This window comes from Primulina tabacum, chromosome 5 (assembly GCF_025594145.1).
Source record: "Primulina tabacum isolate GXHZ01 chromosome 5, ASM2559414v2, whole genome shotgun sequence".
Taxonomy (NCBI): domain Eukaryota; kingdom Viridiplantae; phylum Streptophyta; class Magnoliopsida; order Lamiales; family Gesneriaceae; genus Primulina; species Primulina tabacum.
The window spans coordinates 14892707-14915355 of NC_134554.1; the positions used below are offsets into that span (position 1 = coordinate 14892707).

A 22649-nucleotide genomic window follows, 5' to 3' on the forward strand; every position below is an offset into this window, starting at 1 on the left:
TTGATTCAAACATGGAAGCTCATGGAAATCCAATATATATCCACCAAATATCTATAATGGAAAAATATCCAACACAACATGAGAGCATATTTTAGAACATAGAGCATGCATGTAAGAATATGATTGACAAGACTTGTAACTAATGGGTTATATCTTTATGTGTTACTGATCTTCTGGATATACGATATATGTCTTGTTCTAATGATAGCAAATGAAATTAAAAATTCAAACTATTTCCTAAATAAAATCTAATGTTTACTCAATTTGTTAAACCAGCCGAGAACTTGATACCCGTGTGTGGCAGCCACGATAATCCATCAATAAACCTCCCAACGGTGAAGAAACTCGCCACGGAAGCATCTGTAATGATATGATATCCCGGCCACCGTACCCTGCCGGAAACCGCAGCTCCCGGCCCATAGTTTTTGTACTCACCGTACCACAAAGTGCCCAAACCAAAATCTCCATACCACTCCAGCCACCCTCTGGGCTGCACCAGTCCACTCATATAAGTATTCATGAAAACAGTCCTTGAAAACTGCTTCCATGGTCTCCCTAAATACGTGGGTTTCGTGGCGTAAATGTAGCTGTCTTGGATCGAAAATCCGGTGCTCTGATGCGGGTCTTTTCTGCCTTGTGCTGTGATGGTGACCTTTTGGAATGGGAGTGGCTCCCTAGTAAAGATCTTGCAGTTCTGCAAGACGGCGGCACCATTGCCGAAGATGAAGTCGATGGTGCCGGAGATGGTGCATTCGCGGTAGAATTGGCGGAGGGAATGGGCGTAGAGGGTGTCTTGATAGCCTTCCATGCTGCAGCGATAGAAGGCAGATTTATCGGAGTCGACGCGTAGAGCCACACCTTGGTGGTTCTGGGCTCCTGCTGTGTTGCGGAAGGTTATGTCCCTGGCTATGAATCCTTTGCCCGAAACAGCTGCTCATTTTTTTTTGAAGGCAAGAATAAGAATAATATCGTTACTTTTTATTGTACCATGCATGGATCATAATCAAGTTCTAACTTTATATTAAAATAACGTTCAAACATTAATATTGCATGTAAAAGCCACGTTTAAAATATTAAAGGGACAAAATATTAATATTTGGCCAAATTAATGCTAAGCCGAAAGAAAATTTATAGGACAAGAAAATTACCAACTGTGGCTGTTCGAAAAGTTGTCCATCCTTGCATGAAATTTCGATTACCAGTAATTACAGTCTCGCCGATTCCATCACCTACAAGCATAATATTTATCTTCTTCTTCTTCATATCAATGTTCTCATTATAAACTCCCTTTTTCACATATATAACATATCTCCTACTGCTATAGCTTGGAGCCTCAAAAATGGCTTCTGTTATCGAACGATAATGCCCCGTTCCATCCAATGAAACGATCGAGTCAACATGCATTCTGTTTGAACTAGAAACAAGAAGGTCTTTATCTCCATCAGTCATCCAACTCGGGAATTTTTCATTTTCCGATTGAGTATATGTGGAGTTGTTTCTTGGTGGTTTAAAAGGAAGAGTGTGCATTTGTGTGTATAAAGTTAGTACATTGCCTATGAGTTGAGTCACTTGTGCTAGGCTACCTCTTATGTACCGTTCAAGGCGATGATCCGTGCCTTCGAACCCTTCGAGGCACGTGTCTTGGTTGCTCAGGGCAGCACTCAGCCATGCCTTCAGGTTTCCTTCCGAGTCATGAGGGTTTTTCAGACCTGCTCGTATCTTGTTCATTTCAGATAAAGACCATGCTAGCTCGGAAACCGAGAAATCGAGTAGTTCTTTGCAATCCTCGATGGCGATTTGTTCACGATAGCTGATGGATAAGGTGTTGAACCTTGTGATCATGTCAATGGCTGATATGGCCTTGTTGAGTGTGTTCTCAATAGCGGCTTTGAGAACCGACGTGGGGTTCGGATGGCCGTGACTTATGGTACGAGAATGCATGCTAGAGAGGCACGAGTCTTGGCTATCAACTTTGTCACACGCTTGAAGCATCATGGATTCAATTGTTTGGTTTTGTTCTATTAATGCATGGGAGAGAATGTGGTAGGATGATAATAGGATGAAAATTATGAGAAAATTGGAAAATGGCATTGTCAAGTTTAGTGCATGTAGGAGGGGAAATTACTAGGGATTATGAAATTTTTGGTGTCAATTCAAATTAAATATATATAATGTGACAACAATGGTAGAATAGCTTTAAATGCAAGAAATCAAGAAAGGGAGGAGTGGACAAAAATCATACCTTTTCCCTTTGGCAAATCTCAAGTTATGCTCCCTTTAGAGATTATGGGAGGGTCCGAAACAAAGAATCCCACTAGGTTATTTTCTTTATAACCGATAAATAAATTGTCTGTGAACAAGTCTACTTTCAAGGAGAATTTGTAGTTCAAAATTGTTGGGTATGTGCAAACAGTATTTTAAATGTATCAAAAAATTTTAATATGAAATTTAAATTGAATAAGACCAAGCTATCTATATATATATGGCCGCTACCTTTTGTTGCGCACTAGATAAATCCATGGACTAACATAATAGCATGCTTGGTAAAAACAAATCTCGTGTGGTAAGCTCTCCCGAAAAAATATTTGTAACCAACTCACACAACTCACTTAAAGGCCCAAGATATATATTCCACCTACGTAAATTAGTCGGATCTATTCGCCATTGCTTGGCATCAATTCGCATTAAATTTTTCACCTAGTCAAATTAGAAGTTAGCTGGTGTTATTTTTGTTGTATATATATCTTAGTTTGCTTTCATTCATTCTGTTTCAAGTAAAAATTCAAAATTCACTTTATGCACAGCTTAATTCAATCTAATGTGTTATCTTTGCCAATTGAATTCCGAATGTGCCGACTTTGGAAATATTTGATCCATTTATCATCGATTTGATGGAATGAATCTTCCATCATCACTCTTTGCCATCAATTACGATGCCAGCAGACTATTATATTAGAAGCTGCGCTATGAAATTCCAAACCCATAAATAAATCTTGGAATCATCCCATGATTTGATGTTACGACAACTTTTTCTCTTTGATTTGATAAAGTGTACGGACTTTTCCAGTAGCTGCGCGTAGTTTCTCCTAAGTTAAGGCAGCCCACAGGTATTGACGCGACGAATAACCCACCAAGAAACTAAGCCATGACTGTGTTGGAGGTGGCAATTGATGCATGCATGGAGGTCATTTGTTGGGTTGGCAATCAATGATATGTGAACCATTGAGAAACAGCGCTTCTACATATATATCACACAGTCCAAACTTCGAACAAACACCATATCTTGTTGCATGTTAGTTCTAATAACAGACAATCTGTATCTGCTAGTTCTTTCTGAAGAATATATGAATTGGGAACACAAATTGTGATATAAGGCAGTTCAATGTCCAGTTAATGTGTTTGTCGTCCTATCAAGTCTTCTTCAATCTTGGGGTTTGATGTTTTCCATGGACGGAGGATTCGTAGAATATCACAAGAGACTAAGTCGACTTGTAAAGATAAAAACACTTGTTTTCCCCCCTAATTTCTAATTGTATCTGTTCGTAGCAGGGCAGATGAGTTTAGGTTGCAATGAACCAGTTTTCTTATCTATTATTAATGTTAAAATTTTACTTGTCTCAATCTCTTTTACTTGATTCTATTTTGGGAAAATTAGGTCGAGGGGTAGTCCATGAGAGGCAGCAAAGAGCGGAAACTAATGCCATCATTCTTTTTAAAATAAACACAATGGAATTTCAATATTCTAAAAAACAATCAAATTGAAAAGACTACATTGATGCCATAACCCTTTTGACATAAGCCCATTTCAAGTGGCAGTATTGTAATGGCATAATGGCTAATTGGTCTCAAATCCTCGATCTTGATGTGATCAATATCTTTCAATTTGGATAAATATGATATACTAATTGTGGGATGCATATGTAGTTCTCTTCATATTCCAAGAGCATTAGATGATGAGTTTAATCATATTTTAGTTGAAGCCGACAACGTAGATTGATGATCCACATATCAACATTCACTACATCATTGAGATTAAACACTCTGGATGTAACATCGAAAAATCCGTTAGGTACTTCGTTTAAGCAAAAAACAATTCACTAGTCTTCCCAAAAATCTATATTACACGCGGGGGGCGCACACACGAATATATATTTGTTCTTCTAGAAAACAATCCATGCAATTTGAGATTGAGATTGCGAGAGACGACGGTGAGAGACGAGCTCAATGCCCCTACAAACCATAGATTGACATCACACACGCCAAACACTTGCACATGGGGTGATGACAATAGGATAATCACATATTATTTGAGACTCACCAACAGCCTATAGTCTATATCCATCACCCAATTTATGATTTTATAACTAACCGTCTATGCCATAAGCTATACACGTAGAAGTAATGAAGCAAAAATAATAGGCCAAAGCCACTCAATTTTCATTCCCGAGGCAAGACATCACAATATCCTTAAAAGCTCATACATTCTTTAGCGAAATTACCAAAATTCATTTGGGACCAATTCTACTTAAATCATTCCAATAAAGCCGTCCAATTTGATATATGGCACGATCATTGACACGTTCCATATAAGCTACCAGTCACATACCCAAATTGTCATCATTTTTTTCCTATGAATGTCATTGGTGTGTCTTTATGCAAAAGAAATGAACCCCATCGATTGGCATTTTATTTTCAAGCTATGTGAGTTATATGTGACTAGTGATATTACTATTATAATAAGACAATATAACTGTTTTACACATACAACCATAAACAAATAAGACTCAAACACTAATATTTGTCAGTAAAAAGAGACCCTTTTCTTCTATGCCCAACAATTCCATTTACAAGAGAAGGATTGTCAGACATATTCTCCTACTATATATATTGGCATATTTTATCCAGAAAGCGGAAGGCAAGTATATATCTTTAATAGCACATTTTGTACATTCTGATTAGTTATCTTAGAATAGGCCTCAAGTGCAATAAGTGAGCAAAGAAATTTACAGGGCATGGCAATAAAACTGATGAAACATAATTGGTGAACGTCATTTCTTTACTTACAACTCAAGCTGTCAGCAATCAGAGTATCTCTCTCATATCTATTAGCACATCTTTTTCGGGTCAACATTAGTCACACATAGGAACCACAACAAAATGGACAGACTTCTGACAATAATATCTACCAATTGCTAAATCATTTCTCATAAACATCTAATCGATCGCTGCAGATGGAAAAAAAAAGAAAAAAAAAAGCCACAAAAGAACACAGATATCATATATTTACCAATTACCAAATTAGGCGGTCACTGCAGGTGTAGTTGGTTTTTTCCCTTCCATGGCGTCTTTCTTCCTACGACAGCTTGCGCAGAGGAAGGGACCTTCCCAATGGCCTTGATGCAGGTGAGAAAAATGGGCCTGAGTTAACAGATAATCCCTCACCAGGCGGTTGATGCACTTGGCAAATAGCACATCTAAAGAGCCCGGAATTTGAATCAAGAGGAAAATCCTTACCCAGCCTGCCACATAATTCAGTTGGTGTTAAAAGAATTGCCAAAGAATTTTAAGTTTTTCCTACAATAGCTAAGATGAATAATGAAACAATCCATGGATTAAAGACAACAGAAAAAATGATAGATATAACATAGATCAGAAAACATGAAATAATAATTCAAATAACAAGAAGAATATCACACGTAAAACTAAATAATTAAAAAAAACTGAAGCATCCAGTTATCACTTCAGGTCCTCAACTTGTGTGTAGAAGGAAAACATAAAAGGACCTTTATTAAGGAATGTAAAATCATTCAGACCAATTATTATGCTGATGAAGTTGAAACTATGAAAAAATCTTTGTGTGTTACTCTAGCAGCTTCGAAACCTAAACTTGCCCAACGTGGCATCTTGACTGAAGGAGAACTACCTAAAAAAAAAGAGCAATGTTACCTCTCAGCAAGCATTGCAGAACCCTCCTCAAACAATTCTTCAACTGCTCCAACTGAAGCTAGCTTACTAGATCCTTTCACTGAACTTTGGGATCGTTTTCTAAAAACAAGCGAGTTTAACAAATTTTGCTTCTTTTTAGGTGTTGGGGGTAAAACAGGATGATCGTAAGGAATAATATCAACAACTAAACAGGTTGTATCATCCTTCAAACCTCGCGACCTAAGGGCCTCCTGCAATAGAGATTTATACCTCACAACACGATGGCGTAAAAGACCTAATTGAAGTAATCAGAATTCTAAGCTGTTACAAATTACCTTAACAACCAACTTTGCGGCAAGCTCCGCAGGTAAACCTCGGCACGACTGAGCAGCCACATCAGATGATAATGCATCCCATATCCCATCAGATGCAATTATAAGCCTACCCCCAGCATTTGAAAGCTAAAAATCAAAATAAAAAATAAGAACTTTCGTTACTTCAGCACTGTAATAATCATTTGGGCTAACATGTGAATACCTTCACTTGCTTAACATGAGGAATAGGGACAATGAACTCCCCGACGTCTGTATCACCTATTGACCTTGAAAGACACAGTCCACCAGGCCAACAACGTAATGGACCAACCTAAGCATCCCAACCACAAATATAGGCACAGAATGCAGAAATGAATCTCTACATGCTGGCACTGTGATTTATAAAATCTTCAAAGAAAAAGATATCAATCAGTATTACCTCACTACCACCGTACACATTTAGCCTCCCTACTTCACCACCGCTTGCAGTTACACGTTCCCGTTCTTCGATATTTTCTTCCAAACGGTGGTCAACTGTTAGGAGAGAAACGACCCCTCCTGGAGTGTCCAATATGCACCGAGAATCTCCAACAGATGCTACTGTCACAGTCCAAACATCAATTACAACAAATGTAACAGTTGTCCCAGAAGTCTCTCCTGCCATTCGTATCAAACAGCCATGATAAGATAAAGGAAGGTCACGAAACAGTAAAGGGGAGAAAAGTTGCTTAAAGCAGAATTCTTTCGCGTGCCTCTCTGCTGAAATTCTATATCAGTTTTCACAAACCCTGCTACTAATGCCCTAGGAAGGGCTTGAAGCCACTCTTCCCTGCCAAATTCTTGAGGAATAGCACTCAACACATTGTTCAGTAAGTTCTCTTTGGTAAATATGGCAGCTGATACACCATTATGCCCATCAAAAATCTACCACATTCAACAACTGAATTTAAGCAAACAGTTTGAAGCAGACATAATGAATCAAAAACCATATTCAAACAACTTATCAAAAGATCTCTATATACCGCAAAAACTAAGAAAGACGTTGATGGATCACCCGGAACCCTTTGGTAATCTGGCTTGATCAAAAAATAATCCTCTCCTTTCTTGGCCAGACCAGACTGTCCATACTTCACAGTCGGCTTCTCCACCTTCTCATTTCTCAACTCACGCCCAATCAAAGTTCCAAGCGGAATGGGCTGTTGTATCTGCTTCATTTTAGATACCTCTGGCCGGCTCATTCTATAACTCTTAGATCCGGCATTCCTGAGACATTCATTTCCAATCCCTGATAGGGGTGAAAAAGTGTAAAAGAACAATTACCATAAATGCCTTGATCTCGCATCTAACTAAAATTTCGATCAATTGCACGATAACAAGGGGAGAGGGACTCCATCAATTGTGATCCAATTTATCAAAAACCAATTATCCTGACGCTTATCTTGACACACCCTAAGCATTAACAGAAACCACCATCACGCTAAAAACCGTTTCTTGATAAACAATAAAAATTACCCCGGCAGTCTTGTAAATGACAAGACGCAGAAAGTGATGTATTGACTATACTAAAAAGAGAGACATGCAGCACCAAATTTGTTATATACAAGGCCGTCGCATAAATAAAAAATCTGCAATCACTTCTCCAATAGACACCTACATTGATTACTTCAGCAGACAAATAACGCAAATGAAACCAAAAACATCTTATAAATGAAATAAGTGAATCACTGCTGCCTCTATTTGTCTCCAAATTGGGCACGGCTTAACAAATCCATCCCGCATAAAAACAGAAAAATGTGGACAACAAAGTTGCCAAACAGATAGTTGAAAGAAACAAAAAAGAAATGCAAATGCTCACATCCAATGCAGTAGATCGAGAGAGCTAGGAATTGGAAACCCTAGAGAGAGAAAGTAAGAAGCTTTGCTTTGCTGTAATTAGATTGGCATATGAAAATCAAAGGATAGAGATAAAAGCGCGTTGGGGGGGCCAAAAAACAGCCGATTTGGTCGATTAAGACTCCTTTGTAATAATTAGTATCAGCGGACGCCTTTTTGCGTGTTTAAAATAATATGACTAAAATTGTGAAATGAGATGCATTCATTTCAAAGTTTTGATAATCTTTAATAATTTTTTAAAATAATATATTTTTATAAATTTGATAGATTTTTATTAATTTTTACATAATCTCACATATTTATAAATAGATTTATGTGGATTCATGTAGACTTTTTTGCAAGATTTTTATAGACTTTTTAATTTTTTTTAGAGTAGGTATCTTGTGAGACGAGCTCACGAATCTTTATATGTAAGACGGGTCAATCCTACCGATATTCACAATAAAAAATAATACTCTTACCACAAAAGTTAATAATTTTTCATAAATGACTTAAATAAGATATCATTCTCACAAAATATGACCTATGATACCGTCTCACACAAGTTTTTGTCTTTTTATATAGAATTTTATAAATTTTATACTTAATTATAACATATTATTTTTGATTAATTTTTTTGAAACAATAATTAATTGAAATACATAACATATTCAGTTTAAAATAGTTTTTTAATATTTATATTAATAAATAAATTTATTTATTTAAAAGTTAAATCATTTAATCTTTACATGTATATACGTAGGTTTTTATGCATGTTTATAAATTTTTTAAAGAGTAGGTCTTTGTGAGACGGTCTCACGAATCTTTATCTGTGAAACGGGTCAATCCTACCAATATTCACAATAAAAAGTAATACTCTTAGCATAAAAAATAATATTTTTTCATGGATGACCCAAATAAGATATCCGTCTCACAAAATATGATCCGTGAGACCGTCTCACACAAGTTTTTGCCTTTTTTAAAATACATCAATTGATTAATCTATAACTTTGTTTTTGAATTGATAATATACATGTGAAAAGAGTGAAAAAAATATTATTTAGCATTGTGTTGATATAATTTTGTATAACAATATCATATCTTACATATTAATTGAAAATGCTAATTTTTTTTAAAAAAACATGGTTGTTGTGACGCTATTAAATTATTAAGAATTAAGCGATATTGTTTGGATCATCTTTTATTATTATTGAATATTACATTAACTTGTATAAATCATAAATTAAAAATCATAAAATTAATTTTAAAATTCAAAATTTCCTATAATATTAAAATAAAAAATTATTAAATGAAGCCAAAAAAATGAAAAATTTGAAAAGGAAATATGAAAATATACATAGAGATACCGTTCGAAAATTTGAGAGAGTGACAGAGATGTACGAGAACAGAGAAAGATTGGATGAGAGGTGTTGAATGGAGCTTTTTGAAGCTTGCTTGGTTTGCTTAAATCGGGATTTGCAGAAGCTTGAGTTAGTTTGATTATGACGTGTTACTTTAGTGTCATTTTTATTCCTTATTAATCATTTTATTGATGGGGTTCTTCACCCGCAGCAACAACTTTGAGGGGGGGCTAAGTTTGTTGCAGCCAGTCCTACTATCTCACATCTCTTCTTTGTTGATGATAGTTTGGTGTTCTTTAGGACAACGAGAGAGGACTATTTACATGTGCGAAATTGTTTACAGCTTTACGAAGTGACATCGCGGTAGATGGTTAACTATGATAAATCAACTCTTACATTTAGCCCAAGTGCTCATTCACATACTATTGCTGATATTAAAAGTGTTCTCACAATTGAGGTGGTGAAGAGTCGTGAGCTTTACTTGGGTTTATATACCTTTTCTTTGAGAAGTAAATGTCAAGCTATCCCATCTTATGTGATGTCTTGTTTTAAAATTCTGATTTCCGTGTGCAGAGAATTGAACAAGCTTGCGCCAAGTTCTGGTGGAATGAATAAGAGGGAAATAGAGGCATGCACTGGTCGAGATGGGCCGAAATTTATAAACCCAAGTGCTATGGTTTTATGGGTTTCCCATCTTATTGGCAGCTTTCAATAAAGCTTTGTTGGCCAGGGAAGTGTGGCGAATCATATATTGTCCCAATTTGTCGCAGGCAAGGGTTCTTAAAGTGCGTTTACTTCAAACAATCGGCTGTCATGGCGGCTACAATAGGATCCAATCCTTCCTATGTCTGGCGTTCATTACTTTGTAGTCGGGATCTTCTTCAAAAAATACTGTGTTGGCGAGTTGGGGACGGCCATTCCATTTCAGTTTTATCAGATCCCTGGATTCCTAGTATCTCAGCATACAAATGCTTTTTATATTCTTTGTCGGATGATATTATGAAAGTGGAAGATCTAATCAAGACTAATGGTCAATAGAATGAAGAGGTGGTAAGAAATATTTTCTTATAGTACGAAGCTGAAGCAATTTTGGATTAATATTTTATTTTGGAAGGGAAGTGAGAATGAAAAATACTCTTGTCAAATCTGGTTATAATATGTACATGAATTGCTGGGTTCGTCCGCCTTTTCAATCTTGTCACCCTACTCAAACCTGCTTTCTATCTGTTAATGTATTCTTATTGTTTTACATAACAAGAGATGCTGCTTATATACGAGAGTATCTCCTTAAATAGGTCCGAGTCAGAAAAATAAAATTAGAACCATGTTAATAGATAGGAAAAACCCTAAAGATCACAAACCACATAAAATAATCGTAATAATAGCAAAAAGTATCATACTTGTATGTTGACTTTGGTACGAATTCGAATCGAACTCGGTAATATCACTATCAAGAGTTAAGAGGCTCAAAAACATCTGAAATCAAAGATAACCACAACCGAGACATGGCAAGGAAGAAATCCATGTACGTCCCCTTGCATTGAATCGCGACTGGAAGAGTTGCAGTACGTCGATATGAAAGACAACCACCCACAATTCTAACGAACGTTCAGTGGAAGTTGAATCCACCAGAGGGTACAGTGATGTTGTCGCTTCCAAATTGGAAATTCTGTTGGGATGCATCTCCTGGTGGTGCTGTTTCGTCGTCTTCTTCCAACCAATATGTCTCGAGAATCTTCACTGCCTTCTCATAAATCTCGTTGTTGTCGTGGCTCTGCAAATTCTCAATTTTTTCCAGACCTTCAGCATCATCGATCATTTGTGCATAAAGGTTGACTTCTCCGGTATGACCCAGATTCTTCTCAGCCTCCCCTACCTTTAATATGTTTTCGAGCCCTTCTAAACACACAGTCACGATTCTTGGGTCGGGGCAGACAAGCAGATCACACAGAGGCTTGATACATTGTTGACTTACTAGGTACCTGTTCAGGAGAAATATAAGTCCATGCTGGCATAGGAAATAACATAAAATGGAAGGAAAAGTTAACACGGATATCACACACTTTATTTGTTCGTGAGTGCCGCCAGATGTTGCATTCGATACGGCCCATGCAGCCTCTTTTTTGACATCAAATTCCGCATTTAGAAGCAATTGGACTAGAGGACCAATAATGTTAGCTTCAATCACAGCCTGCAGATTACAAATGTTACATCCACTATAAATACATGTCATAATAAGCAACCACCCGTCAAGAAATTTACAGTAACTTAACTTTCAAATGTTAGGTTAAATCTTTTATAACAAATTATACCTGAATTTGCTCTTTGTTCCCAGCTGTGATGTTTGAAATAGTCCAGCAAGCTTCCTTTTTAATGCTCTTCTTGTGGCTACCAGTCAAGAGGTTCACAAGACAAGGCAGCACATTATAGTTTATCATATGCTGGAAAAATTATCAAACTGCTCAGCCAGGAGATTGTGACAGATCCACACAAAAATTATGCATTACATTTTAATAGGATGTGTAGAAATCTTTAAATTTTAATATATCTTAAAAGCCAAAACCTGCTAATTGCAGGTTCAATAATGGATTGAATAATAACATTTGACTACCTATATACTGCCATCCAGCAGTACCACTTCACAAATTGAATCCTCAAAGTGGAAGGCGATTTTCAGCTCTTGAATTAAAGTAGAAAAGAAAGTGCAAAAAAATAGCATGAGAACATGAATTTCATCTTATCTTCTTCGAGGATGTAATATGAACAATTTTAAATAGTAATTGAATATAGTTGAGCATCTTCAGAATAAGTATTTTAAGTGAAATACTTATGCAAGCGATTAAATGTATCTCATCTCTATATACATGCACAGAGTCCCTTCAAATTGGTATTTTCATCAGTAAAACCAAGGTTATAAACAAAGCCTACTGCCCAACAGAACAAAAGGCAAATACAACTATATCTGCATAGGCATATAGCTCATTCCATGCCAGAGACACAGCTGGTAGAAAAACATAGTAAATCAATGTTGCAGAATCCCATACTATATGTTTGTTTAAATCATATCCAGAGAACTTCAGGTTGTACCAAATTAATGAGTACGTTGATCAGATCAATATTAGCTGCCGTCTATATAAAGGTGCGAAAAAAATAAGTATTGCACAAGTGTGAAAATATTCTTATCACGAACAATGGCAGGATCCAGTCTTATTCATCTGAATCCAAAAATATGATTCAACAAATTCAAGCTGTAACCATTATCATGACAGACATTCACTGGGTTCATGGATTTCCCTAGGTCAGTTAACAGTCCAACTAAAGAATTTTATATTCGAAACCTGTAGGAAAGGACTGTGCAAAAGAGGTATTGTTCAAATTCGGAACTAAAGAATGAACAGATTCAAGGAAGCTACTTTTTGCATTTGCTAGGTTCGCAAGGAAGAATAAAACTGCAGAAATGAGGAATAGATCTCTCTAGGTCAGCTGAGAGGCTTTTATCTCTGAAATCAGTCCAAAGGGACAATACAAAAGAGATCTACCTTAACTTCTCAACTGAACCAAATTAGAGAAGGGAATTTGGTACTTTCTGCATTGGCTAGGCCTGGGTTAGCAAGGAATCCTAAAAGACTTATGGTCACATGAAGCCTTTAGGTTTTTTTCAGCGCAATCAGCAATGGTAAAAAAACAATATAAAGAATATTTGATTATTTTATCTTTCATTCGATCACACTGAAGACAGGTGTGACAACCCTACTAGAGTATTCTTTAGCAATATTAGATGGAATCAGAATTATCTACTTCCCCCACCAAATAATCAATCTTTCTAACCAAAAGTCAGCTGACAACCACTCCACTGCGTGCCAATTAAGCTTCTCCGACTTAAACAAAGGCTGGATGGACCAACATTGTTGACCAACTCCAATAAAAAACAGAAACTAGAGTTACAGAGACAACTGAATAAGAAACCACAATAAAGGGAGAAGGGAAAGGGAGATCATAAGATCATAACAAGAAATTTCCCCTTGGCTTGATTATTTAATGCCAGTAGACGAGCCCAAATAAAGTATCTTTTTATATAATTTGTAAATTCTCTTCATGACAGGCCGACTAGTTAATATTTAAGTTCGAAATATAGGCCCACCAGCAGGAAATCAAAGAAGTACTAGTCCAAGTATGCTTCTGATTGTACCTGAGTTTGTATATCATCTCCAGTGACAATATTTCCAACTGTCCGAAGGGCAGGAATAAGAACAGAAGGGGACATGTTGCTGTAATATCAGAATCTTTCATTCATAAGGCACATCATAAAGAAGACATAACTGTAAGCTTTATACGAAATAAATAAAAATTAACAATAGATACTAACAGCAATAACTCGACCAAGCGAGGACACACTCCAGAGTCAATCACAGCTTGAATTTTATCATTTGTTCCATCTGAGAGATATGAGAGTGCCCAACAAGCATCAGTCAAAACTTCTTCATCCATTGAGTGAATAAGTTGCCGAAGAATTGGAAGTGCAGGTCTTGCCTGTATATTAAGCCAATAACATCATGAAACATTCTTCAAATGGTTCACAATCAAGATTTTATCTTCATTCATCAGAAAATTAGAATACATACAATCAAATTTGCATGGTATGCACATAGGCAATAAGTTTGGAGATCACAAGTTATGGTAAGAATTTAGTGGAAGAAGCAATCCGTTTATAGCTGCGTGGGTACATGAATGCAGAGCAAAATCTCAACCTGAAAAATTATTAAAGGTACTGGGCATATTTGGTTTCATAGTCTGTACCCTCTCCTCCATTCTCGAAAACCAAATGAAACATCACAATCTCGTTTCCACTTTCCATTTCATTTCATTCACAACACATAATCACAACTAGTGGTCCTGACCAAATTTATTTTGTTTTAACATTTTGTGGTAATTATAATTATTTTAATTTGGCCTATTTTTGGTAAGATTCATTATACTAAGTTAGACTAATTACTCTTAATGGCTGCATGATTTATAATATACATATATTATAGACTATGGATATTATATTTTAACCCACTACAGTAACAACATAACATCGCCAGTAAAAACTTATTCCGGAAAACAAAACTAAACATGCATTATATATTCTCTACCATTTTTTTTCCCAAAAACAGTTTACACAACACCAAAACAAGACCAAACTAAACATAGGCTCCGATTTCTCAACTTTGGAATATAGCCTGGAAAACTGACGAAGAGATAAAATTGAAGACACGTTGAAACCTTTAGGAAAAAAACAAATTACCCTGAATTATATTATAAATTTTATAAAATTCTTCACAAAAGTTCATAAGAAAAAGTTTGATCTCGGCCTGAATGACAATAAATACTTAATGCTCATAATATGTAACACTAAACATCTACTTCATACTAGGAGACAGACCTGTTCAAATGCAGGCTGTGGCTTGCCTCTACAAAAATTTGATAATGTCCAGGTAGCATTTCTGAGCATAGATAACTTGGCATGTTCATTTAGCTGAGCTAGCAAAGGAGCCAAAGCTCCATGGCCAAGTACAAGGTCTCGACAATTTGGTGAATCGCCAGCTACATTTCCTAAAGCCCATACAGCCTTGACAAGAAAATATACCACATCTATCAGTACAAGTAAAACTCTCAAACAGAAAAAATAACAGTTGAGTTTTAATCTTTAATAAAAGGACTACATAATTTCTTGTTATAAGCTCGCACCTGCTCCCGTACTTCATCACTTGGAGAACTAAGAAGTTTCACAAAAATTGGGACAGCTCCATGATCAATTACAACCTTAGTGTGTTCAGAAGTCCCAGACGCAATGTTCGTCAGTGCCCAAGCTGCCTCGAACTACATTAAGTTGAGAATAATTAAAATCAAAATGTATAGAGAGCTAAAGAGCTACATAAGCCAGTACATAGTTTATAAAATATATTTCTAATTTATACCTGAAGTTGTGGGAAGTTCTCATTCATCAGAAATTCAACGAAGCGAGGAACAACTCCTGATTGAATTACCTCCTGAATTGGAGGACTGCGCTCTGGAAAACAATGTCATTGAAAAAGAATTGTTCAATAACTAGAAACTGGGAAATAAAAAGTTTTTATGCTAAATTAATTAAACACAAATTTTCACCAATAGAAAGTAATTTGCGGAACTGAGTGGTGGCCTCAAGCTGTCTATTGACATCATCCGTCCAAACACTACCAACCATTGATGGTAGATGTTCTAACTGGACCTGCAGGTTCAACACTCAATCAATCAAACAAGCCCTCACACAATTATTGCCAGAGAAAACTGTGAAACTGGTCTGTCATGAGTAATCTTTTTGATACACTAGTTTGAACAACTATAAAATTCCCAAGTAGAAAAAAGTATTTTTTTTTACAACAAATCCAAATTCTCCAACACAAATATATCCAAACACTTTATATAAGATAAATAAAAATCAATATTATGAAGCCCTACAGCATATGCAATCCAGCAAGCTTCACACACAAAACCGTAAACTCCCATTGGTTTGCAAGAACAAATGGACAGATATTGATATTTTTGTCCCCAAAAAATCTAGTGGTGATTGCACTTTCCAAATGGAAATTCAATATCAACCCCAACCAATCAAGATACAGCATTTGATCTCCGAAGATAAACAATACGATAGAGCCCACTTGTATAAATACCTTATGAGATCTCAGAAGTAAATGAACCACTAATACACAATTTGCCATAAAGCTGCAAAGATAATATCTTCTACATATTGATATCAACTTCGAAATCGTTTTCTTTTTATATATCTTTCTCTATTTATTATTAAATTAAGATCAAGCAACTTTAGAAAAAAATCCAAATTGGGGTTCCGCACGTTAAATGTATCACCGAAACCTACAATCAATTAAAAAGCAAACAGAAAAATAATCATAACATACAGATAACAGAAAACATATTTTACTTCTAACCTTAAATCAATCAAAAAAAAAATTACAGATAATTCAAATAGACAGGAGCTTCACAAGTGAAACAATTCATTTTCAACTCTACACCTTTTTCTCGCTGGTGTTGGCTTGCACAGGGACAGGGTACAACTGGTTCCCTTGAGTTCCTTCTCTGCGCTTCTTCTGCAGACTCTCTTCCCTACGATTCTTGCGAATCTCCACCATGTTGTCCTCTCTCCGACGGCGTCCCTCCTCCGCGTCAACCGCCACTTTATACCTGTTGCGGCGGACCTCAACCCTGGAATTGGGCCTCAACGACATCGCTTCAGGTATAGCAAAAGTTTACTTTTACGAAATTGGGGAATTATGAAATTCGAATGGGGAGGTGTGGCGAGTGGAGTGTGAGGTATTTATATGGAGGTTTCCTAAATATATTTTAAATAATGGGGCATGGATCGGTGGATATTTACAGAAATGGGTTTCTAAATTTGAATTATGTAGACACCTCTATCAAACAAGCCGTCGATATTTATCAGAATCGTAAAACTTCGTTAATATTTGTTTAACGAAGTTCCTTAAGATAAATAAATTAATTTTAAGTTTTATAATATTTGGTTTGTCAGTTTATGAATATGTTTATTAGTAGACTCATGAGTCTATTATTAAATAGAATATGTCTCTTGTGAGACGGTCTCACGGATCTTTATCTGTGAGACAGATCAATCTTACTGATATTCACAATAAAAAGTAATACTATAAGCATAAAAAGTAATATTTTTTCATGGATGACCCAAATAAGAAATTTGTCTCCCATAAAAAATAATAGTTTTGGCATTTGATTTATATAATTTAGGTTTTAGTCAAGAAAATATATAAAAAAATTCTATTAAATTTGTTTATTAGAATAAAATTAAAATATTAATTATAATATTATATATTTTTTAAAATATATAATTTCGTTTTTATATTTATTAAACATTTTTAGGTTCGATAAAAGATCGAACAAGCTCGTGAGTCATAAATATATTCATTAAATAAAACTTGAACTCGATTCAATTATAAACGAGTCAAGCTCAAGCATTCAAGAACATTGTATCGTCGTTTAGCAGTCCAAAGACCATTCAAAAAATCATTTCCCAATCATGTTTCCACCTTTTTTTTATAGAAAAATTTGCATGTTCCAATCTGAGTTTAATTTTAACATACTCTTTCTTTAATTGAGTTTAATTTTAGTAGCATATTTAAATAATCTTTTTTAATATCAACTAAATTAAATTAAATATTGTTTATGTAAAAAAAAAATTGTTTATATCTCACTATGTAAATAATTTGTTGTACTGAAATATACACCATTTACCGTACACTAGGCATATCGTATTGAAATAAACATGCATTAATACGTACACTCAAATATGTGTGGTATTCGCAAAAAGTCACTTGACTCGATAATACACCATCTTTGGAGATGTGGTAGGTCAAGTCCCCCGCTCGATGAATGAATGTATTTAACAAATTGCGATGCAGAAGTTTTTTTCCCTGAAAACTAATTGTATTCAACACAATTTATCAATTATGGCATTTGAAAAAGTACATGCACCAGATATTATTAGGAAACCAGATCTCATTATTCCTGAATATTAGTCTTCCATGGAATTTCTTGTTTATGATGATTTAATGCTTAAAAAATAGAAACATTTATTATATTAATATTCGTGAATCAAAACAAAGATCAAGTATAAATTTGATCTCCCCCATTGACAATAAGAAGAAAATTGCAAGTAAGACAACAAAAAATCTCCCAGGGATGTAAGATTTAATCCAATGTTTTCCACACTATACAGAAGTCCCCAGGGCAAATCTATCGTTTCCCGAGTATGTATACACAGTCGGAACAAAAAATGGATCGCTTGTGGTATCGATAAATTAATTAGAAATTTCTGTAAGATTGAGTTGAGTAGGAAATTTGAAATCCCCACCCTTCCACTTTGTTTTATGAGTCTCCAATGTGTAAATGGTGAGCCCCGAGGTGGTTGGAGAAAAGGAAGAAATTGAGTTCAGGGTTAAAAGATTATTGTCTTCAGTACTAAGAGAACTAACATGACGAAGCACATGATGACGAGAACTGAGGCGCACATAACCATACCGCCTTGTTTTTGGGATCTCTCGGCCTGCAGTTCAAAATTATCAACCAGGCTTAATCATGACAGGGAACAGTAAACAAATATCTGTCGGAAAATAAGAAGCGGATTTTGAAAGTGTGATGACCTTCTGGAGCTGTTTCAGGCCCTCGTCAACGGATGCTGCAACATTTTGTATGTTGTAATCTATCCGGTCAACAATGGTCCCCTGATAGGAAAAGTTCATTTCAAGGGTGTTGATCAAACTTTGAAAAAACCTATTACAGGATTAGCAGGAGAAGATGGTGTATAGATGCTGTCAAGCCTCTGACCTGATCAATCACCAAAACTGACAAATCCTTCATAATTTGGGCAAGTTCATTGACTGATTCTGCCACCTTTTTGAAAAAAAAAACCATTTGGATGAATTAGCATCAAACCAGTGAGTTTTAAAATGAAAAATGAAGAGGAAAAACTAGACTTGTGTCTCACCTGTTGAATTTCTCTGTCCCTTTCTGCGGTGAGTGCCTCACTTTTCTTTAACTTCGCCATTTGATGCTCATTAAATCCCTAATGATATTTACACAGAAACAGAAAAATTATATCGTGTAAAATCTTTCTTTCAAATAGTAATTAAGAATCTATCAGAAAAATGCCAAAACAAGGAATCGGCTATATATTATGATGTCATAACTAAATCTATCGTGAATGGAATTTGAATTGATAGATCAGTGGAGGAATAATCTCCTCTGGAAGTAAAAAGATGGCATTTGAATATGAGAATAATTTGTCTTAGGTCGGGACTCGGATATAGCAACACTACTTAAGGCGCCGAGTGCAATCTAATCCTCAGAACCTTCTGTCGATGCATATGAATTGGACATGGTTTTGGGGGCAAAAAACTGCGGGAGAATTTAAGTTATCTTTTGCAAGAGGTGGGAGCTCATCATGATGTAAAAATATGAGAAATTAGGTAGACAGTTGAAAGGTTGAGAAGTGGTTACCTTTTTCATGTCAAGGATTAGGTGCTTCGCAAGTGGCAATTAATGCTTAGTTACTCTATTCAGGTCTCTACAGTCTTTTGTTATGGCTCATTGTGTTATTGACCAAATTGTCTATTTGAATTTTATAACTTGGTTGTTGAGTACATCAAATTATACTGCCAATGAGATGGAGAAAATAGAACACATGGAGCAGATCCAATCCTACAGAATATACATCAGAGTGTAAACGATTCATGCATACCTACTTAAAGCATGCTGGTCTAATCATCTATGCATACAATAAAGGGAAAATAGTAAGAGATCTTTGTCAAACACAAACTAATTCACATACTATCCCATCAAATTCCTCGTCATTCCTCGTGTAATGGTTTCCATTCAGGTTCATTTCTAAATCAACTCCATCTGGACCCTGTGAGAAATGCCAAAATGTTAAAAAATTGGCATCATGTGCAATCACCTAAGGGGAACATTGAACAGTTCGGTAAGTGAGACTAAAATAAAACACTTCCAATTCACTGAAACAGAATTGTACGTCAAGATATCTTTCCTCTTGAATTCATAAAACAGTATTCTATCATGAAGTTAAATACCTCTTTCTGTTGTCGAAGTCGGTTCAAATATGTGGACTGTTTCCTACGAAGCTCCATTGAGAGGGTTTGAAGGTCTGTTGCAAGAGAACGCTGTCAAAAACATTAATTTATATTAATCACAACCTTCCAAACAATAACTGAAATGATTGAACTTATCAATAATTTTCCAGTGGACAGAGGAGAGAAATTCTACTAATAAATAGTGTGAACGATATTCAGTGTTCTAAAAAACGGTAGACGTTAGACGGATGGCCACCCACCCTACTAAGCGCCTAGGGGTTTAGGCGGCGTCTAGATTATTTTTCTTTTTTTACTTAAATACCTCCATATTTCTCCAATAATTCCTCTATATCAGATTCAAACTGACATATCCTCCTCTTTATCCGATACAAATTGACTGAAATATTACATTTATGATTCTCAAGAATGCCCAATTAATTATAAATTAAACTACATATTAAACATACATGAGCAAGTCAAACAAAGTTCCTACGTTGCATGGGACAGGGAATCCGAGAAAGGAATACAGGACGGGGACAATCTAACAATATAGAGTTATTGGCTTCATTCCACATTCATTGTATTACGGGTGAAATTTCCAAGTGTTTCAGTGAAACAGGAAGCGGAGAATATAATAACAGAAACTTCTTTGATTCCTTCCACACCATAGATTTGAAACTCTCATGAGTTTTTCCTGTAATACAATGAGTGTGGAATAATATTTTTAAAAAACAATATTGCTTCTTTGAATTCCATTCACCATCATACATTTCTTCAACTTAAAATACAAAGATCAGGGCTCATGTGGTACATGAAACAGAATTAGTGTATAAGTTTTGTTAGCTTACACCAGGCACCAGCTCAATTTACTATGTCCTGGATTTGGTAAGTCATATAAACTATCATATTGGCTGCTTCTCAACACTATATAATGTATGTTTCATTACATTATAGCCAGCGTTAGACATGCAATAACAATATAGACCTCACCATTCACTATTATTTTATTTAGAAATTGAAACTTTTGCACATAGATAATATCAAAATCCTGTACACCAATTCTGCCTTTTGCATATAAGTAACAACAAAATCTGTTTGCAATGCGATCCAGGTAACAAAAGATTCAGATAATACCTGGACATTTTTCCTGATGTTTGAATCCTCTGAAGGCCCACCAGCAGAGAATCTTTGCAATCTTTTTTCTGATTTTTTTAAAAGATCAGTTATCTCTAGAGTGAGAGCCTCAATACGGTGCTGATCTTCTTTACCGTCTCCAAATGAAGGCATCAAAGCCTTGGCATGAGCCTTTGCTAACTCACCCATTTTTACCCTTACACGTTGTATATTAGATGCTATTTCTTCCGACACATTCACCCATGCTGGTGGTAGACCTACTGCAACTGTACCCCTACTATAGTGCAAAACAATGTTAGAATCTGTCAGGGGGATCTTTAATGGCTCCGAAGAAAATTGGCAATCAATGATCGCGAAAAAAATAACAGAAAAGGTGCTTAATTTACTTTAACAAGACATCAATATCTTCTTCCTTTAATTTAGAGAGCAGAGAAAATTGATGGATCGTCTAAAATACACTTTTTCAAGCATAAGAATCTGATAGCATATCCAAACGAGCATATCTGTCAGGATTACTTCATGGATATATACTAAGCTCATCTTCAGCAGGAACTCAAATATATTGCTTGCTTTAGTTACCAAGGTATTGTAAACTTACGAGTATCCGAAGAATCAATCATAAAATGAACAATTTCAAGCCTGTTCGCACATCATATAAAATCAATCGGTAAATCACATCACATTAAAATTTTCGCTACTATTATTAACTATATAAGCACCTCCCAGTTTACAAAATCGATTCGTTCCATAACTTTAGCACACTTTCCTCTCAGACATCAAATTTCCATCACCTCAAAAAACATAATTCACTGAAAAGTAAACAGAAAAGGTAGAAACTCATAAGCCAAATCACAAAATTAAGATATTACCTGGAGGTTCCGGGATCTTCAGTACTTAAAGGAGCATAAGATCGATCACGTTTAAGTAACGACGCAGTTGAAAGCTCGATCACCGGACCTCCGCCGCCCGAACTAGACGGCGACAATCCCACCGGAACTCTGACGCTCTTTAACGCGTCCCTATACTTTCTGTACAAAATGGTCCGGTTCCTCGTCGCCATTTACAAACAATTCAATAGTTGTCACAGTCTTTTGACAAAAATCAGATGAAAATGCGATACAATATCGAATTCAAAATAGATCCAAGAACGATGGTAGATTGGTGCAGTACCGTCGGAAGGGACATTTACTTGGATTTTAGAAATGGTCAACGTTTTGGGCCCACATTGGGCTTTTGGATATTGGGCTTTGTTTAATTTAAATGGTTCGGGCAACTTGTTCAAGAACTACCTGTCCTCATTTTGAAGGTGTAAATCGGGTAGAACCGTAGGAACCGGTCTAAACCGATTCGTTAAACCGTAACACCAATGACTTTTATTTTATTTTTTT

The 22649-nt window shown here is 35.7% G+C and overlaps 4 protein-coding genes across 5 annotated transcripts; all 4 read right to left on the reverse strand.

Moving 5' to 3' along the window:
- Positions 1-59: 59 nt before the first annotated feature.
- Positions 60-2350, reverse strand: LOC142546946 (putative pectinesterase/pectinesterase inhibitor 22). Its single transcript, XM_075654942.1, has 2 exons — positions 1149-2350; positions 60-930 (listed from the first exon to the last, which is right to left on the reverse strand). The coding sequence occupies exons 1-2, from the start codon at positions 2089-2091 to the stop codon at positions 260-262; spliced, it is 1614 nt and encodes a 537-aa protein (XP_075511057.1). The 5' UTR covers positions 2092-2350; the 3' UTR covers positions 60-259.
- A 2663-nt stretch (positions 2351-5013) lies between these two features.
- LOC142546947 (putative protein phosphatase 2C 5) lies at positions 5014-8275 on the reverse strand. Its single transcript, XM_075654943.1, is given in 9 exon segments — positions 5014-5388; positions 5390-5519; positions 5947-6176; positions 6261-6386; positions 6463-6570; positions 6679-6896; positions 6992-7163; positions 7262-7524; positions 8095-8275. Coding segments are annotated over 8 exon segments (1290 nt in total). The 5' UTR covers positions 7478-7524; positions 8095-8275; the 3' UTR covers positions 5014-5298.
- A 2548-nt stretch (positions 8276-10823) lies between these two features.
- Positions 10824-16809, reverse strand: LOC142546948 (importin subunit alpha-1-like). The gene is made up of 10 exons (XM_075654944.1): positions 16525-16809; positions 15620-15722; positions 15433-15524; positions 15203-15334; positions 14898-15083; positions 13839-14002; positions 13662-13740; positions 11785-11913; positions 11536-11663; positions 10824-11454 (listed from the first exon to the last, which is right to left on the reverse strand). The coding sequence occupies exons 1-10, from the start codon at positions 16735-16737 to the stop codon at positions 11082-11084; spliced, it is 1599 nt and encodes a 532-aa protein (XP_075511059.1). The 5' UTR covers positions 16738-16809; the 3' UTR covers positions 10824-11081.
- Positions 16810-18100: 1291 nt separating this feature from the next.
- On the reverse strand, positions 18101-22419 carry LOC142546949 (syntaxin-43-like). 2 transcript variants are annotated; one of them, XM_075654946.1, is made up of 8 exons: positions 22131-22419; positions 21262-21535; positions 20128-20217; positions 19869-19946; positions 19026-19103; positions 18866-18931; positions 18682-18762; positions 18101-18584 (listed from the first exon to the last, which is right to left on the reverse strand). In XM_075654946.1, exons 1-8 carry the CDS (start codon positions 22319-22321, stop codon positions 18477-18479), a joined length of 966 nt encoding a protein of 321 aa, XP_075511061.1. In that variant the 5' UTR covers positions 22322-22419; the 3' UTR covers positions 18101-18476. The 2 variants fall into 2 exon arrangements, with proteins under 2 accessions (XP_075511061.1, XP_075511060.1); XM_075654945.1 differs by having other exon boundaries at positions 21262-21538.
- Positions 22420-22649: the final 230 nt, after the last annotated feature.

Coding starts and splice junctions, on each gene's coding strand:
- LOC142546948 (XM_075654944.1), bottom strand. CDS start 16,737: ATGTCGTTGAGGCCCAATTCCAGGGTTGAGGTCCGCCGCAACAGGTAT. Junction 15,084..15,202: donor GTGATGAAGTACGGGAGCAG/GTGCGAGCTTAT, acceptor TTTCTTGTCAAG/GCTGTATGGGCTTTAGGAAA. Junction 13,741..13,838: donor CGCTTGGTCGAGTTATTGCT/GTTAGTATCTAT, acceptor CTGATATTACAG/CAACATGTCCCCTTCTGTTC.
- LOC142546946 (XM_075654942.1), bottom strand. CDS start 2,091: ATGCCATTTTCCAATTTTCTCATAATTTTCATCCTATTATCATCCTAC. Junction 931..1,148: donor TTTTCGAACAGCCACAGTTG/GTAATTTTCTTG, acceptor AAAAATGAGCAG/CTGTTTCGGGCAAAGGATTC.
- LOC142546949 (XM_075654945.1), bottom strand. CDS start 22,321: ATGGCGACGAGGAACCGGACCATTTTGTACAGAAAGTATAGGGACGCG. Junction 19,947..20,127: donor GACTTCGACAACAGAAAGAG/GTATTTAACTTC, acceptor CATTTCTCACAG/GGTCCAGATGGAGTTGATTT. Junction 18,585..18,681: donor GCCTGAAACAGCTCCAGAAG/GTCATCACACTT, acceptor TTTGAACTGCAG/GCCGAGAGATCCCAAAAACA.